General features: G+C 44.1%; 2 protein-coding genes across 4 annotated transcripts in view; one reads left to right on the top strand and one right to left on the bottom strand.

Annotated features, from left to right (window-relative positions):
- Nucleotides 1-816: 816 nt before the first annotated feature.
- Nucleotides 817-5,588, top strand: BHLHA15 (basic helix-loop-helix family member a15). The gene is made up of 2 exons (XM_007425158.3): nucleotides 817-968; nucleotides 2,842-5,588. Exon 2 carries the CDS (start codon nucleotides 3,043-3,045, stop codon nucleotides 3,553-3,555), a length of 513 nt encoding a protein of 170 aa, XP_007425220.1. The 5' UTR covers nucleotides 817-968; nucleotides 2,842-3,042; the 3' UTR covers nucleotides 3,556-5,588.
- Nucleotides 5,589-12,138: 6,550 nt separating this feature from the next.
- The window catches only part of TECPR1 (tectonin beta-propeller repeat containing 1), a 31,383-nt gene continuing 26,045 nt past the window's right edge, over nucleotides 12,139-17,476 (bottom strand). For all 3 annotated transcript variants that reach the window (XM_025164735.2, XM_007425159.3, XM_088148059.1), the window contains 6 exons: nucleotides 16,988-17,162; nucleotides 16,388-16,523; nucleotides 15,179-15,271; nucleotides 14,638-14,744; nucleotides 13,652-13,771; nucleotides 12,139-13,288 (listed from right to left, as the gene is read on the bottom strand). In XM_025164735.2, the coding sequence (XP_025020503.2) occupies nucleotides 13,103-13,288; nucleotides 13,652-13,771; nucleotides 14,638-14,744; nucleotides 15,179-15,271; nucleotides 16,388-16,523; nucleotides 16,988-17,162 (817 nt within the window). In that variant the 3' untranslated portion in view covers nucleotides 12,139-13,102. The remainder of the gene's footprint in view (nucleotides 13,289-13,651; nucleotides 13,772-14,637; nucleotides 14,745-15,178; nucleotides 15,272-16,387; nucleotides 16,524-16,987; nucleotides 17,163-17,476) is intronic.

The raw sequence follows: 17,476 nt of genomic DNA, 5'->3' as shown, positions 1-17,476 counted from the left end.
GGGATTAGTTTGTTCTAGAATACAGTTTGCCAAAGGTTAAAAGCATAGTGTCGTGAGGCCGAATAAATGAATTTTTAAGTATATATGAAATTTGATATTGGCCAGAGCATGTGTGTGTGTGTGGGGGGGGGGAATCAGAAATAAGCAACCAGGTAAACCAGTTTGAAGCTTGGCCTTCACCCAAAGAGAACATTACATTTCTTCCTGCCCCCCTTTCTGTTCTGTCTGTGATTTTTCCCTTGGATCTTCCATAGTTACTCTTCCTTGGGCCAGATGCTATTCCTACAACAAACCCTGTAGATCAGCAGCCTCTGCTTTTGAAGATCAAATTTCACTCTCCAGGTTTCTGCCACATCCTGGGGGTTGCGGCTTGCCACAGGCATTGCACTACAACTGTACTAATCCACAGCCACCTGAGAGTCCTGGGAGTTGCAGTTGAATGCATCTGGGAAACACAGCAGGTGAAGGATGGGCGATCGGAGCTTCAGAGGTTGCAGCCTTCCTTTCCATGCTGGAGGAAACGTGTGCCACCCAGACAGCCTGCACCGCTTCATTTGACTGAAGGGTTAGGGTTAGAGAACAGCAATGGGGTCATCAGCATCCGTGCCCCAGCTTTCTGTCTTGGACCTTCCCCCAAGGGTACACCAAGTTCTTGGCCTCAGCCGTAGAATCCAGGTTGAGCCCCAGCAACACGGGAAAATATTCTCCTTATAATCTTGCAACTCCGCACATCCCTTGGCTTATTTGCAGTAGACTTGGCCATGCCAGACTCCGCCTCCCTACCTGTTAGTGCATTAAAGTGACGTGTCCTAGCCCAAGTGAACAGTCTGTAGCAGATTGGAACGGGCAGACAGCTTGCTCCTTGGGAGGTGGTCACCTTCTTCTGAGGCTGTGTCTGTGTCTTTATGACCCGTGCCAGGCTGGATGCCACTTGTTAAGGATGCTGTTGGCACTTGCTCCACTGCCAGGTAGGGATCGAATCATTTTTGGCCTGTTCAGTTTAGAGCCATCCCTGTCAAATTTTGGGAGGGAAAAGGGGGTAGAAAAGAGGTGGGTAGCTATTGTGCAGAGTGGCCTACACGAACTCTACTCTGCAATGTCTACAGAGGGAAACCAATCTCTCTTGAAATGCCTGTCTTTAAAAACGTAGCCTCCTCTCCCCAAAGCATAGACTTCAGAACCTTTCTTTGTATGGCTAACTTTTCTGAGTCTCTAATGGGGAAAGCTCATCCCGGAAGCGATGTGTGTGTCTTCCTGGACCTTTCCCAAAAGGGACTATCAAGATCTTTAGAAATAGTTGAGAAAGTAACCCCAGTATGAACATGCAGAAGAGTTATTCAAGGACCAGTTCACAGAGTTGGGGACAGATCTAGGTTTGCAACCTCGTCGATGTTCAAGCTAAGAATTGTGGTTCATTGCAACTGCCTGGCACTTGTACTAGACCCTTGAGAAGTCTCTGTTGTTGAACTGAATACATTTTGCACCAACAGTGAGCTGAAGAGTACAGAAGTATCAAGAGAAAGAACCAGGGCCCGCTTAATTTGATGTCTCTATCGACATTTAGCTATCCAAAGAACTGAGAAAGGTGGATGACGTCTGAATTCCCTCCCTCTCATTTTTTTGTTTGGGGGGGGATATGAACAGTTGATTAACCTTTGTCGCAAGGACAAGTGATTAAATTGCTTGCTGTTCTGTATCGAGCATTGTACTTTGCTCCTAACAACCATTTGAGTGGTATCTTGGGTTGCTCAGGGAGCACCAGCGGGGTGCTGATTGACTCAATGTGTTCCACTCAACTTTCCCAAGATTTAGTTTGGATTTGGTTTGGACCAGTGAAGTTTTCTGAGCTGTGCAGACTTGGCATTCATATTTGAATCCTGTCCAATAATTCCATTTTAGGGTGCCTTGGAAAATAGCCTGATAACGTTACATATATTGGTATTTTGCCCTTCGAAAGCAGAGGAGTGGAAGCTATTACTGCTTTTTTTAAAGGCATGCCCAGCATTGAAATACATATTTTTTAATCTTGCATTCCTCCAAGACAAGAAAGTATGCTGTGCTCTTGACAGCATGCAACGAAGACAGTCCCTCTTCGTTTGGGAATACTGTAGTAACTTCTGTGTGGCTCCTCTTTGCAGGGGAGTCAAACCAGGGCTAGTGCTACTGAGCCACAATGCCCAACAGCCCTAGAGAGTAAACACAAGTGTAAAGGAGGAGGAGGAGAGTTCAATTCAACAAAAAGTGGTTCAACAGACCTTATTGACCCACAATTGCTACTTTCTCACATAGACTGTGTTGTGTGTATATTCAGTTGGAAATAACACCATTGTAAGTTGGGTGCAAGACCTAAAGACCACCCCTTTCTTTTTTGTAAATATGTTACATTTCCATTCCTATTTGCGTGCCAAGAAGGTTTAGGTAGAATCCTATTTGGCCGGCCCAATTTGATTGCTCTAGTTTCTGCCTTACTGTAGATCTTCTGTAGAACTTCTGTAGAAGTTCATAATATCTCAGAATCTGACCCTTCCATGTGATTTTAATATGTGAGAGAAGTGGGCTTTATATAGAGGCTGTCGTAGCCATATACAAGATGCCCCATAAGAATAAATGGAAACATGCAGTCACACAAGGTGGTTGGATGAATTACCATCTTTAAACACAAGGGGAGAAGGTGCTGTTTTAAAACTCTTCCATGCATGAAATTCCTTGAAAATCAAAAATTAGCATGAGAGTGGGAAAGTTCTAGGCAGGCACCATTACCTATTTTTTCCACCTATAGAGAGTTTTTCATAAAAGAAATCTCTCAAAAGTGATCTAGTCATTTTTGTTTATTACACACAGGATTCTCCTACTTCCATGGATCCTGGCATGCCTAGACCAAGATCTGGTTGGATTGACAGCTGATGAAGATGAAGATGTAACTATATAAACAGTCGAGTTGATGTCCCCTTTTTTTTAAAGAAACAGTCCTTGGGTGGATGTTGGATATTTCATCTGCTAGGAGATGAAAGTCTAGTTCTTATATCTTTGGTTGCACCAACAATGAAGGCCAAGAGCAAAGGAACCAAGCGTCGGAATGCAGTCAGTGAGGATGCTTTGGGCCAAGAACCCACCCAGAGCAGAGATGATCTTCTGAAATGTTCACGGCGCAAGGAAAAGAGGAACAAAGAGGGCCAGAAGGTCACCTCAAAACTCCCTTGGAGTAGCAAGGATAGGCGCTTGCGGAGGCTGGAAAGCAACGAACGCGAACGCCAGCGCATGCACAAACTCAACAATGCCTTCCAAGCCTTGAGGGAAGTCATCCCTCACGTCAGAGCTGAGAACAAACTCTCCAAAATCGAGACCCTCACTTTGGCCAAGAACTATATTAAGTCGCTCACAACCACAATTCTCAGGATGTCCAATGGACACCACCCGGTTGTTGAGGGCACAGCCTCTGAAAGCAAGTCGAAATTGTATGAACACTATCAACAGCAATGCGAGGAAGGAGATGAACCAGGGGAACAGCTTCAGAAATATTCCACCCAGATTCATAGCTTCAGACAAGGCAGCTAAAGCTGGCTAAACATTACCAATTGTCTTCCAGTGCCTGGGAAAGCAAGCACCCAACCATCAAGTGGACATGTGTGGCTTTTCTCCATATTTTTGCAAAATGGAAGCCCAGTTTTGAACTTCTGCTCTGTTTTATGAAAGGACCTCTGTGTGAATCCACCTTAGGATTCCAAAGCGATATCTCCATAAGATATTCAACGTGCCAGCCAGCAAGATCTTCTGTTTAACAGGCCCCTTTTCCCCCTCTATACTACATTTTCCATTTTTCTTTTCCGACTGGTTCTCAGTGTTCCATAGCTATCAAAGATACTCAGTCCAGAATGGGATCTTTCTTTGGAGGGTGGATTTAAGCTAACTTGAGGTTTTTTTAAAAAAAAGATGTTTTGTATCCTGACATCTTCTTAGTAAAATTCCAGATCATTGTAACCCCTTTCTGTTGGCACTCACTAACTGTGTTTGCTATTGAAAGGAGAAATCAAGGTGCTGGCATGTTGAGAATTTGTGTGCATATCAGTATGCTCACTCAACCTCAACAGTGACTCAAATTTTGTGACAGAAGCAGCTGTTGCAGATCAGGAACTTTGCATATTGGGGGCTCAGCTGTGTGTTGTGCTAGGAATAAACCAACAGATCAGAATGCCCATTTAAAAATCCATCTCTGGTTTGTCCCAACATCACTTAGATTTCAGTTGTTACAAAATTTGAGGGGTTTTCCCCCCCCTTTTAAGGCTATTCTCTAAGATAAATCCATTTGGAATTAAACAGGTTGTTTTGCTCAGCAAAAACAAGCTTCCTAGAATTAATGTAAATACTACAGGCTGTTATTTGTCCAGCCCCAGGAAGATCTCCAGATGTTGCTGAACCTCAACTCCTATTAGCTGTAGCCATTATGACCCATGGTGAGGAATGTTAGTATTAGCTCATCGACATCTGAAGAACAATAGATCCCACATTACTGACTTACGCTAATACTAGGTGAAGTCATATTAGCTGTTAGAATTTGTATGAACATTGTATATGTTCATTGTATATGTTTTTTTAATTGATAAATTAGCATGCAGGGCATCTGAGCCAGGTGGCACCCAGGCACAGTAACACACAAGGGGCTTTAACACTATAGTCTCCTTTGGGATCAGGGCAAAATGATTTTTTAAAAATTCCAATAGAAATAGGAGCTTCAGTATAGAACCATGATAGTGGATAAAGAAGTCCCTTGTCCCTGTTTTTAGGGTTTTGATCTAGATAGCCTATGTCCCATGTTTAATGTTTTAAAAACCATGCATGAATAGCCTCTAAGTTAGCTGTACCTTGTCTGTTTTTTGCATGCCGAAGGAAGATTTATATATTCAGTCAATGAATTCAATATTAAGAGCATTTTGGTCTTAATTTCTGTATCCTGGGATTGACATTCTACTGTTCAAAAGGAACACGAGTAGATGCATCTCTGAGCTGCTAATGCAGACTGGATAACTGCAGTGCCCTTGACCCCTTTTTGGAAGATCTCTGGAGCTTTCTAATTTCACTGTACAGAGTTGGCAATGACTTTTGTAGAGGTGGGAACTCTGAAGACTGAAACGAGGTCCAAACTGACCCTTAGTGCAGCTTTAAACATGCAAAGGAAACCCCAAATCTGTCCTTCCAGAACGTTGGGATGAAAACCAGAAAGCCCATCTCTGGCCATGTTTAGAAGACTATTTATGTAATAACTCTGCCCACTAGAGTCTTTCTTCCCCCAAATATTAGGTATGGCATTGACCATCCAAAGGCTGGTCATCCTCGACTCAGCATGTTGGAGATCTGAAACTTCGGTGTCCTGTCTTGGTCTCAGTTGACAATGTAAATAATCTGTAATAGCAACCATCAGTAACGTATTTTTCGCAGCCTTTTAGATGAGAAAGGAAACGGTAATGATTTGGTGAATAGGCAGTTGTTTTGATCGAAAGGAGGGGTGATTGGGTAAGCTAATTCTGAGCTGATGAGAAATTCTGTCCAAAATAAACAGCAGTACTGTGGAATACAATAAAAGAATGAACGTGGCTATGACTAAAACAGGGTGGTTTTCTTCTATTCTTGCTTTTCCTCTTCTGCTACTGGACGGTACCGTTTCTGGACGAGCTTCTGATTCAAGTTCTCATTCGCACCGGTTTTGTTCTTTTCTAATTTTCAAAAAATATATATTTCTAACAAATTTATAGTAGCTAAAAACAGGGCAATAAAATTTGGTGGATACAGATAGGGTTAAAAAGGGAGGCAAGAAAAACAACTCATAAAACCACCTATTAATAATTCCTTAATATTCCTCCCACACATTAATGTATTAATCTGGCATAAAACAATTGTGGTTCCCCTGATCAGCATGATATAAAATCAGTCTGTTTAACTTGAGCTTGACCAGAACACAGATGAGGCTCCTAACATAGATACAAGTTTAATAAATTATTACTATAATAATAATTATTATTATTATCACCCATTCCAGTGGATTCTGAATGGCTTACAAAACATAAAGCTAGATTACAACAATTAAAAACATAAATGAAATAAAACAAGCAGCCTGGACTAAAAACAACCATTAAAGCAAAACACGACTGGTGCTCCCTCTAAACCCATTAAATCTAGGCCTGGAACCAAAGCCAGTTTTGAAGGGTTTTGCGACAGGCTTTATCTTACAGAAGGGAAATGAGGGAACGTCTCCAACTTTTTTGTTATCAGATTAATGAAAAATATTCTGAGACACTAAAATCAAGTATTGAATCAGGAGGGTTTTGCGTGAGATGTTAAGCCACGTTTCTCTGAAAAATGGCTATTGCAGTAAATGGCTGAGAAACTAAGAGATTTCAAGGAAGCACCTCCATGAGCTTGGGAGGACCTGTTGCTCCTGACTCTTGTTGGAGATTCCTGAAACAGCAGTTGGCCATTACTTAAAGTGAGGAAGGGGGGGCCATGCCTCTCACCAGCATGCCTGTTGTGCCCCCCCCCATGCTTGACCCTCCATTGATGGAGCCAAGGATTGATTTATTTGCTTGTTTAATCAAGATTTTAGATGCTTCGATCACCAAAGCAATCCTTGGAAGCACATCTTACAATCTGAGAGTTTTTGAGGAACTTTTGAGGGTGCCTTAAGCTCTACAAATGCTCAAGACATACCTCTAATGCCTTACCTTCTTCTCCCTGCTTTTGGAGTGCGTACCGTAAGGTCCCACAGAACGTTTGATGAGACCCTTCAGCTCCCCCAATTAAGAGTACCTTACGTCTAGCAGGTTGAGCTGAGCATCTCCATTTTAAAGAGGTTGAACACATTTACCAAATGCTCTGGTAGTGTCATAATCAGATGGATTTTTAAAATTCTTTAATTAAATGCAGGAGTGGGATACTAGTTCCCCCCCCCCCCCTTGTGGACACAACCTGCCGGATTTCAACAGAGCCCGCGGGAAAAGCAATGCAAATAAATAAATTAATAAACCCGCCCTCCACGGCGGCTAGAAAAAGCCATCGACTTCTGGAAAGACAAACAAGAGCTAAAGGGCTTTAATTGCACAGTAAATAAATTTTAGGAAGGGAGAGAGAGAACCGTGTGCTACACACCCGTAAAGTGAGCGCGCTGGGTGAAAAAACAGACTGAAAGGGGTTATGGGATGGTGTGAAATACTGGGGGTGAGTTGCAGCCCTTGCAGGTTTCACGATTGGGAATTTGGGTTGTAAGCCACTGTAAGTCAAAACCCTTTATGGACCTGCCTTTTTCCATCTCAAACAGCATGCTGTCTTCTATAGATTTTTCATATTTATACAATCGGTCTCAACTAGCCCCCTATACAAAGGACATTGTTTTTGTTATGGTCCTTCAAGTCAATCCTGTCTCCAGGTGGCTACAGGAACAAGTCCCTGTAGTTTACTTGGGGTGCGTGTGCATATATGTGTGTGTTTTGGAAACGGTTTGCCCTTGCCTCCTTCCTAGCGCTGAGAGAGAAGGATTGGCCCAAAGACACCCAACTGGCTTTGTACCTAAGGCAGGAATAGAATTCACGGTCTCCTAGTTTCTAATCCAGGGCCTTTAACCACTACACCAACCGGTTTTTGGAAAGGACCCTAGGGTAGCATAAAAACTGGGATTCCCAAATTCTACTCTTTTCCTGCAAGAACTTCAAGTGGCAATGCTCAGACTGGCACAGCTCGTTCAAGGGTTCACTTCTCCACCTCAAAGATCTCCCGCTGTAAGGAGGCCAGGAGACCCTTCCCAGGGCTAGCTGGAGATGGTGAGGTTTGCTTGCCACTCTCATTCCAGGAATTGCTGGCAGGCTGGACAGCGGTGTCCTCTTTCACCAGAAGGTTGTCCTTCAACCTTGTGAATTTTAATCTATTTGCCAAGGAGTTAAACCATTGTTCTGAAAGGAAACAAAGCACATGCATGTTAGCTGAAGCAAAGCCCTTTTCTCCAACAAAGAGAACGCCTCTTCTAAAATCGTTGTGCATCGATAGGTGTTTTCTGACGGTTTGATGACATCACGCGAGGGGCCTTTGAGCCCATTAAATGGTGGTGATGGGTGTAAATAGAGGCACCCAGGAACGTATATTTAGATAAAAAGCTGATGCCTGGATAACTAGAAGCCGTTTTGTGGTCAACAAAGAGGGGAGGGAGCATCTTAATAATAAGTTATACAAAGAGGTCCCTTTTTTGGGGCAAGCATGTGATTGAATTCATAGGGATGTAGATTTGGACACGTTTGTAGTCCAAGTAAAGAATGGGACATCCACATTTGCAAGGTACGAAGCGAGCAACAATGACTATGATCAAAACTGAGGGTTCAGGCCAAAGATTAGAAAGAAGAGGAGACACCCCCATACTATTTTTTTTTAAAAAGGACCGTTTCTTTATAGCTTGGGGACTTTTCTTCCTATGATCCAATCAATAGCTGTTTGAGAGCCAGTTTCTTCCTTTTTTTTTTTTTTAAGAATAAAGTACATTTTGAGTCAGGTCTTTTCTGTTTCCTTGTGGGGAGGGAACAGGAGAACAATAGCTGCCTTAGTCGGATGGCACGAATTGGCCACCGTGTTCACTCAACTCAGTCCCGATTTCTTAGTTAAAGAAAAATGCAGAACTATTATGCTTGGTAGCGAGACACAAGCAGGAACGGCTTGTCCAGAAGTATGGCAGTCACAGCAGGTCAGACGGTCTTTTGGACAACCAAGCTGCTGTGCAAAAGTCCCCGGCTTGACTTTGGTGACATTAAAAATGTCCCCGTTGCAGCAGAACAAAGCAGCAGAGAAGGTGCACCAAGAAGAAAGAGTCATTGGAAAAGGTCACGGTTGTTTACGGCTTAGAGATGTTGGCAAAGGCGCCCTTGATCAAAGTGGAATCTTCTGCATCACTTAGGAAGAACAGGATAAGAGTGATTAACTCCCAGCGAACACAAACAATGCAGTCTTCACTGGGAACAAGATGATTGAATGGTCGCTGCGGAGAACTTGATCTGCTACCTGGAATTTGATCACGTTTCCTAAATACATTGTTTAAGTTCACATACGTACAGAGGCCGGGATTGTTTTCCAGGCTGGCATTTCAAGTGCAAATGTCACACTGGTTAGGACCACGACATTCTCCTGGCTGGCGTTCGAGGGAGTTGAATTCTGTGCTGTTCGGTGCAATCAGATACGAAGCCAAGTTGATGTCTGGAAAGGCCCCCTCCATTGTTTTCTGTGGGACTTAAGGAACATGCTTAAGATCTTCCTTGGTGCAAATTCCTAGAGATCTCAGGAACATTCACGTTCTCCCTCCCAAAGTTAGAGGTTGGACACAGAGCTCAGCGTGGAAATTCTGATCCCAGATTTCTTTATTTCTTTATTTATTTATTTGATTAATTAATTTCAAATTCGTCACCGCCCATCTCACTACAGATCCTCTAAGCCTCCAAGACTGGTTCTGACACTGGGAAACCTGAACTTCAGAAGGTTCCCAAGGGGGTGGGATGTTTCCAAGGGAAGATCTGATGGGACGTAAATTCTACCACGTCTCAGCAGCCAGCAGCACTCCGCTAACCTTGTCTGGGCTCGCTCAAACCAAAGCAGGAACAAACCAGGATGGTCACTGAGTGAAAGATGAGCAAGACGTCCCAGGGCTTAGACTGTGAAATAGAGAGTCTTCTTCCCAGAAGACGGTGACAAACTTCACTGCCAAAAAACTGTCCATTAAGTCATCAGGAGCTAAATTGAAGGCATTTGTAATCTTTTAGAGCTCCACTGTGCTCTATGTTAAAGAGAAGGTTCTGAATTTTGGAAGGAAGGAAGGAACCCAAGAAACTCTCATTCCCATCTTCCCATCTTTATCTGTTTCTAGACCCAACTCAAGGGGCGGGTTTGAACCTTTAAACCTTTAAGCAGTTAAAAGGTCCAGTTGTACCAGCCTAGGAGCAATCTAAAACCAGTTTGCACAAATTAAGCAGCTAAAGATATTAGTTACCGACTTTGTGCCAATACAAACACAGCTCCTCTTAATCTCTGCCTTGCAGAAGACTGTTAGAGGCAGAGCGGAAAAGCCAGTTTTAAAAACCACCCCCCTCTCTCGAGACCATTTGGAGCATCTGCTGAACTTCTCTTCCAGCTTGGAGTTGAAGGAGCATTGGCAGAGAGGAACAGCATTTGAACTCAACTCCCAGAAGCCCTACTTCAAAATGAGGTCCATTGTTTTGGGGTCCCTGCCCTGATTTTTAGCGGCTCTTTTGCAAAACTAGCAATTCTGGAGGGGTGGGGGGAACTGAACATGGCTGACACCTTCTCATAGACAGGAATTTAGCTCAGAAATACCCCCCTTCTTCTGTCTAGACCAGTGTTTCTCAACTTTGACCAATTTAAGATGTGTGGACCAACTCCCAGAATGGCCTAGCCACCTGGCTAGGGCATTCTGGGAGTTGAAGTCCACACATCTTAAATTGGCCAAGGTTGAGAAACACTGGTCTAGAAAGTACTGCCATACTAATTTATAGCCATGTCCTTCTGTTTGGGGGAGGCAAAGTTTAGGGAGCCCATGAAACATGCAAACCAGGGAAGAAACACAGAAAAGCTGCATTTTCACAATAAAAGTACTAACTCAGGTTAACGTGGTCAAGAGACAGTCTTCTTCAAGTTCAGCTGCACCCATCCATATTTTCTTGGCAACAGTACAGAAGGGGTCTGCTACCTTGTCTTCTGCATTTAAAAAAATAAATAAATCCTAGTTTTATCTACAGTCCAAGGCAGTGTTTCTCAACCCTGGCAATTTTAAGAAGCCTGGACTTCAACTCCCAGAATTCCCCAGCCAGCATGCTGGCTGCAGGATTCTGGGAGTTGAAGTCCAGGCGTCTTACAGTTGGTAAGGTTGAGAAACACCGGTCCAAGGGATAGGTAGATCGGCTTCTCTTTTGGAAAATCAGTTGAAGATGGTTATTTCCATGTATGATTACACTTTCCAAGAACTCAGTGCTAGCAATAATCTAGGCATTTGGTTAGGTCAGTGTTATCCAAACTTGGCCACTTTAAGATGAGTGGACTTCAACTCCCAGAATTCCCTCTGGCTGGGGAATTCTGGGAGTTGAAGTCCACTTATCTTAAAGTGGTCAGGTTTGGACAACACTGGATTAGGTAATATCAGGTGACAATGCAGAGTTTGGCTTTTCAGGTATTTTGGGCGGAACCCTGAATTATTTTAGGGAAACCGTCTGCTCCCCACAGCATCTTCCCTGCTCCAAGTAGTACTGAATGTATCCCTCTCAAAACAGACTGCCACCGTTTCAAAAAACCCAAAGCACAGGCGTTAAAATGAAGAAATAAAGCATGCACGGATTACATCTGACTTGATTTTATTGTCCCATCTGGACCATTTCTACATTTCATTGTGTTTTGATTTTCAGCGCCGGTGAATTATTATTGAAGCTTCACATACTTTCTTGATTTCACGTTCCTCAGCAGAGGAAAAACTCTGGGTCCTGGGCACTTGAAAGGCAAAATATCTTCGGCTTTGGCTTGAATATTTAATCAATGTGAATGTTTCATAAACAGGTGTCCTCTTATAGCGAGACCCACTCGTGCACTGTTGCCACAAACTTTTCTTTCTGCCCCCAGCAATAAATGCAAAAATATCGCTCTGAAAAACCTTCCACCAGTGGTTTTAAAAGGGAGCATCTCCCCCCCCCTTTTTAAGAACGTCACGCTTAAACCCCCCACCCCACCTCTCCCGTATTCTTCACTCCGTTGACTTGGCAGGGCCGCTATTTATACATCCAGCTCTAAAGTAGAAAGATATGTAAAGGTATTGATTTCAAATGCAAAATAGCTCTGCGACCATGCCACGACGTTACTGTGCCTCTCTAAAAAGGGAGCATTAGAGGAAACTCGATCGACCACTCCTGGTTCTGGTGGAGGTCAATAGGACCCAGGACTATTCAACTGGGATGCAGAAATTTTCAGCCCTTCTCTTCACTTGGGTGGCATTATAAAAAACAAACCGACTGTCAAAAAGATGCATTAAGTCACTGCTTCTCAACCTCAGCCTCTTTAAGATGTGTGGACTTCAACTCCCAGAATTCCCCAGCCAGCTCTGCTGGCTGGGGAATTCTGGGAGTTGAAGTCCACACATCTTAAAGTTGCCACGGTTGAGAAACATTGCTCTAAATCAAGAGGCAAGGGGAGATGCTGACTACTTTCATGGGTTGTATTTAACCCAGGGGTTGCCAGTTGCCCACCTTGGGTACCAATTCCCAAGTTCTTCTCTGCTAACTCTCATTAGTTTGTGATGGACATAGAACCGATGAGGCATTTGAAGCAAAGAACATAACAGGAGTGCTTGCTGTAGAATTAACTAGTTGGCTCAGTTTATTCACATCAACCCTGTGAGGGAGGCTGGCTCACAGTAGCTGAGGACCTGCCCTCGCAGCCTCTAGGGAAGCCAGTGATCAGGGTCAAAGACGCTCCAAGCGGGGGTTTATAGAAAGGATTAATCGACCCTGTTCACATACATTTTGCATCATGTATCGACCAGCATTAACAAAGGTGTAGTTGATGGGAGTGAATCCAGGGTTACTGCAGGACATCTGATTGCATCCGGCCTACGAAATACCACTAAGACAATAAATTAAAGGGTTAAAACAACAACACAACCAGAATTCACACACAAAAAACATCCAGTTCTCCCAACCAAGCATTGAAGCGACGGCTGTGCAGTCTCTCCATTCAGCGGTCTTCAGATTATATCTTCTCCCTTGGAGTGGACTTACCTCCCAGAATGCTCACTGATGGCCTCGCTGACTGGGGAATTGTGGGAGCTGACAACCACATACCTGGGGGGTGCCCAGGTTGGAGCATTTCAATGGGGATTGGGTTGACCCTGACTTCTGCCTTGCAGAAGAGATACAAGATGGAAGGGTAGATGAACTGCATGCTTGGAGTTTACTTGGTCTGTTCACACACTCAAAGCGAGTGTTCAAAAATCAGTCCAACATTTAGATAGTTTCCATGATCCAGGGCACATGGAATGAGCAGAATGTGGAAAAAGAACACGCACCACCATGTCTCTGGAGACATGTCAACACTGGACAGTGTTTCTATCCAAGCCTTGGGTGCCATCTACAAAAATGGTGGCTTGCGGCTGGTAGCTTCCTCTAGCTTCTGAGCCACTAGGGTCATGGGGAGAGCTGCTTGAACCCTCCTGCGATGCGATCTTGGTGCTTTCGGTTGCGTTTCCTCGTACGGTGATGTGTTCCCATCCTCCCTACAAAATCAGGGATGTGAGAGAATAGCTTAAGGGTTGGAAAAATCCCCAAGTCTCGCTGTTTTGGGGTGAAAATGGGGAGCAAAGCTTTGTGGGTATTTAAAACAGGGGAGGGAGTTGTCCTTTTTTTAAAGGAGATTTTCAACCCTTGAGAACATCAGGCACATAGGCTGCTTTATCAAAGCATGCGGCTAGGGTGTCCCATGCTCTTCTGACCTTACCCAAAATGGTCCAAGTACAAAATAGGGCCATTCCAACTTCCCACCAGGTTGAAATGTGACACTTCAGAAACCTTTTACCTATGACCTAGACATCTGTTTACAGAGCAGGGAAGAACCAACTGCTTGCACTTCTGATGCTCACCCCAATGCCGTAGTCCCAGGAAAGCCCCTTTGGTTCCATAGGCTGGACTCTGGTCCGATGGCAGACAGTCCCACAGCTCAGGCTGTGGCTCCCTTGAACTTTGTCAGCTATCACCCAGATCTAAAAAAACAAGGATATAACTGGAGAAGCATTACAGCCCACCCTTCAACAACATGGACTACCCACATGAAAGATGGGCATCCTTTTGGAGGCCAGTGGGGAAGTTCTGAACTGGGAGAGCATGGATTAGGTGCTCTCACCAAATGGCAGCCTGGAGGGGGTCTGTCTAGTCATGAAACATCTACCATGGCAGGTGAGACCAATCACAAGATGCTCGTTTCCTAGAAAACCCTTAAACCCTTTCAGATGTAAGCCAAGCATTTGGGACGGGAATATTGGGTGTAGTTCTGGTCACTGCACCTCCAAAGGGATATAGTGGAGCTTGAGAAGGTTCAGACGAGGTCAACTAAGATGACCCAAGGGCTGGAGCAACTTCACTAGGAGGAAAGGTTGTGACATTTGGGGCTTTTTAGTCTAGAAAGGAGGCGAATACACCATCATCGAGGTGTATAAAATTACACATGATGTGGATAAAGTGGACAAGGAGAAGCTATTTTCCCCTTCCCAAAATGCCAGAACCAGAAGTCACCCAATGAAATTGTATCTTGGAAGAACTGGGACAGACCAAAGAAAAGATTTGTTTTTACACAACACATAATTAAAGTTTGGAATTGTGCTGGCTACCAGCTTGGCTGGCTTCCACAAAGGGTTGGACCAATTCATGGACATCATGGGGATCAAGGGCTCTTAGCCTGGAGGGCTGTGGGATTGCTTCTGAAGGCCACCTTCTGGGAGGCTAGCGGGCTTCCTTGTGCGGTTGGTTGGCCACCGTGAGAACGGACTACTGGACGAGATGGGACAGGGGTCCGATCTAGCAGGGCACTGCTGAAGTTCTTAAAAGAGATACTTTGTTGTTATGGCCAGACCTGGTCCAAGGGTCCAACAGAAACTTTACGGATGTTGTTTGAGATGTGTTCCCAACTAGATCCTTGCGGGTAACTCGGTGTGATTCCAGCACGAAACCAGAGATTACCTATAAAAGACAAGAATGCACTGGCCAATCTCCTAAGAAAAAGCAGAAATAACCTCACACCTGTTTGTCATCTTATTCCTTGTACGTCATCGTAGACAGAGAGCCGTGATAGTCAAAGGGAGCCAAAAATCAAGAGGAGTCTGGTAGCAACTTTTCCAGCTAACAAATTTTATTAAAAGGCATATGTTTTTTCTTCATGAGCTGCAGCTCACGAAAACTTATGGTTTATAATAAAATGGATTAGTCAAGGTGCTACCAAATGCTTTCTGACACTTGTATGTCAGCAATTTTGGATTGTTCACTGATTATCTAATATAGTTGCAGTTCCTTTCTGGTGGAGCAATCCCAGAACTGACCAGCAACTCAAAGAAACAAGAATTTTCTCAAAATCACCATTAAAACGCCCAACCAGCAGCTCACGATTCCCTCCTCACCATTTTTATCCATGGCCAGCACAGCTGTTCGTCCCACAGAGACTTGCTTTAACTTCTGCTTCAGAGGGGAAGGAATGTGATACCAGCATTCACCTGGACAAAGGTATTCCCAGAGAACCAGCAATAAGTAAATAACTAAGTAAGGAAATTAGTGCAAGGATTGAATCAAGGCAGGCGCTGAATGAAAAGATGGATTTGTTAGACACGGCCAATGTCAGAAATTTGCAGGCTCCTTGGTCTACATTCAACAATCACCATGTTGTATGAAGCCAACATTTTGGACCTGTTGGCTGGGTTTAATGGACAAAGGCTGAAAACCCCCAATTTGGCTCTTAACCTTTTCTACAGGGGGAAAAAAAATCTTCTCCCCCCCCCCCCTTTTAACTGGTGCAAAACTTAAAGCACTTATTTTGTTCCTAGCAAAATATCCTCAATATAACTTCTGTCTCCTAACCCAAATACGACTGGTTCAAAACACACCAGGAACTTTTTGGTGACTCAGTTTGGTGAGTAGTTAAGTTAAGGGGCTGGATTGAAAATCAGGAGACGGTGAGTTCTAGCCTTAGGCATGAAAACCGGCTGGGTGACTTTGGGCCTGTCTCTCTCTCGCTCTCGCTCTCAGCCCAATCCACCTCACAGGGTTGTTGTTGTTGTGGGGAAAACAGGAGATGGGACATACACTGCTTGGCGTTGTACAAAATAAAGTTGGGATATAAATCTAGTAATAAATAAATAAAATGCATACAAACTCCACCTGCAAAAAGTTTGTCTCCTTTTCTTGCTTTAAACTAAAATATGCCTGATCTTTCCTTAACTTCACGATAATCAAACCAGGTTTGGATAGGGTGGGAAGCATAAGCCATCATTCCTCTGATAATGTACCCAGTGACCCATTCGCCTCCTGGTCCCAATCTACTCCACTGGTGCAAATGAGCAGGAAGCAAAGAAGAGGCCAGAGATCTTGGAAGGGCAGCCCGGGTGACCTCTTCTTCAGTTGAAGGCCTTGGCAGAAGTTCCATAACCCTAACTCTGGCCCATCAGCAGGGTGGGAAGAACACCCACTAGCTGCTGTTTCTAACAATGCTTTCTTGGATACGCCTCACCTCCTTATAACCTGATGGATATAGGTTTGGGACTGAGCTTGGCATGAAGCCAGAGTTGGCACTGCTTCATCTTCAAAGAAGAACTCTTGACTTGCCAAGGACTCACCTTCTGGTTTCTTTGAAGACACTGAACCCCGACAGAATGCCGAGCCATCTTGTGCAATAGCCCAGACTTGGTGAAACGCTCCTATGGAGACTGAAACGAAGGGTTGGTCTGTTCCCACATGCAGCCAGGAGGTGCCCTATTGGGGGAGAACGTGTGAATAACAAAACCTTTGTGATTCTTGGAGACCTTCAAGAGGCGAACGTGTACCTCCATTTCCTTCTGCCCCTTCCCATTCTTTCTTTGGGTCATGCAACCTGTGCCCGGCTAGATCTCCAAAAAAGTTAAGCAGAAAAGTTAACCCTGATTAGCATTTGGATGGGACACCATCCAAATGGTGTAAATTCAACTGGAAGACTGAAAAAATATGAAATAACGTACAAGAACAAAGCCACACTGTTGCCAAGAAAACAATACAGATTCAACCCAAAGACAATGTTGCTTATGTGTAAACTGAGCTTCCTCAAATGCAATCACCAAAATATTTTTCATGGAGTTAAGAAAGATGATCCTTGGGAGTTAAAATAACTATTTTAATCTCCAGGAATGCTTGGAGTAAAGCTAGGCCAGAGGAAACAGTAACAAAGAAGGGAAAAGTCTTACTGCTGGGTTTTGGGGAGTGACGTGCTGCCGGCAGAGTACATCCCCCTTGTCGCTGATGGCCCAAAGAGGAACAAACTCTTCCTTACTCCCAGAAGATCGTGACATGATAGAAACATCCCGCAAAGCAATTGGAGGTCCTTCCAGCCATGGCCCACTTGTGACAATTTTACATTTCCTGGGAAAGAAGAAGAGGGAGAGGATGTGAGGCATCATGTCAGGGTTGGCACGCTCTTGTTCAAGTCCCACTTTGTTGGAGAACTCAATGAATGGTTTTCAGTCAATCACACACTAGATGAATTGTTAATTGGCTTGCTTGAGAAGAACACGCCACGCAGACCCTTATTCCTGCAGTTTGTGAAGCAGAGTTGAGGAACTGGCGTGTTGGGGAACCCAATCATGGTTTATTCCAGTGTTGTCCAAACTTGGCCACTTTAAGATGAGTGGACTTCAACTCCCAGAATTCCCCAGCCAGCATGGCTGGCTGGGGAA

This window comes from Python bivittatus, unplaced genomic scaffold (assembly GCF_059951505.1).
Source record: "Python bivittatus isolate LINGU-HERP-01145 unplaced genomic scaffold, Pbiv_v1 ctg000560_np1212, whole genome shotgun sequence".
Lineage (NCBI taxonomy): Eukaryota > Metazoa > Chordata > Lepidosauria > Squamata > Pythonidae > Python > Python bivittatus.
This window is presented reverse-complemented; position numbering and strand designations above follow the sequence as displayed.

What these genes read in the sequence shown, in the direction of transcription:
- BHLHA15 (XM_007425158.3), top strand. Translation starts at nt 3,043, where the DNA reads ATGAAGGCCAAGAGCAAAGGAACCAAGCGTCGGAATGCAGTCAGTGAG.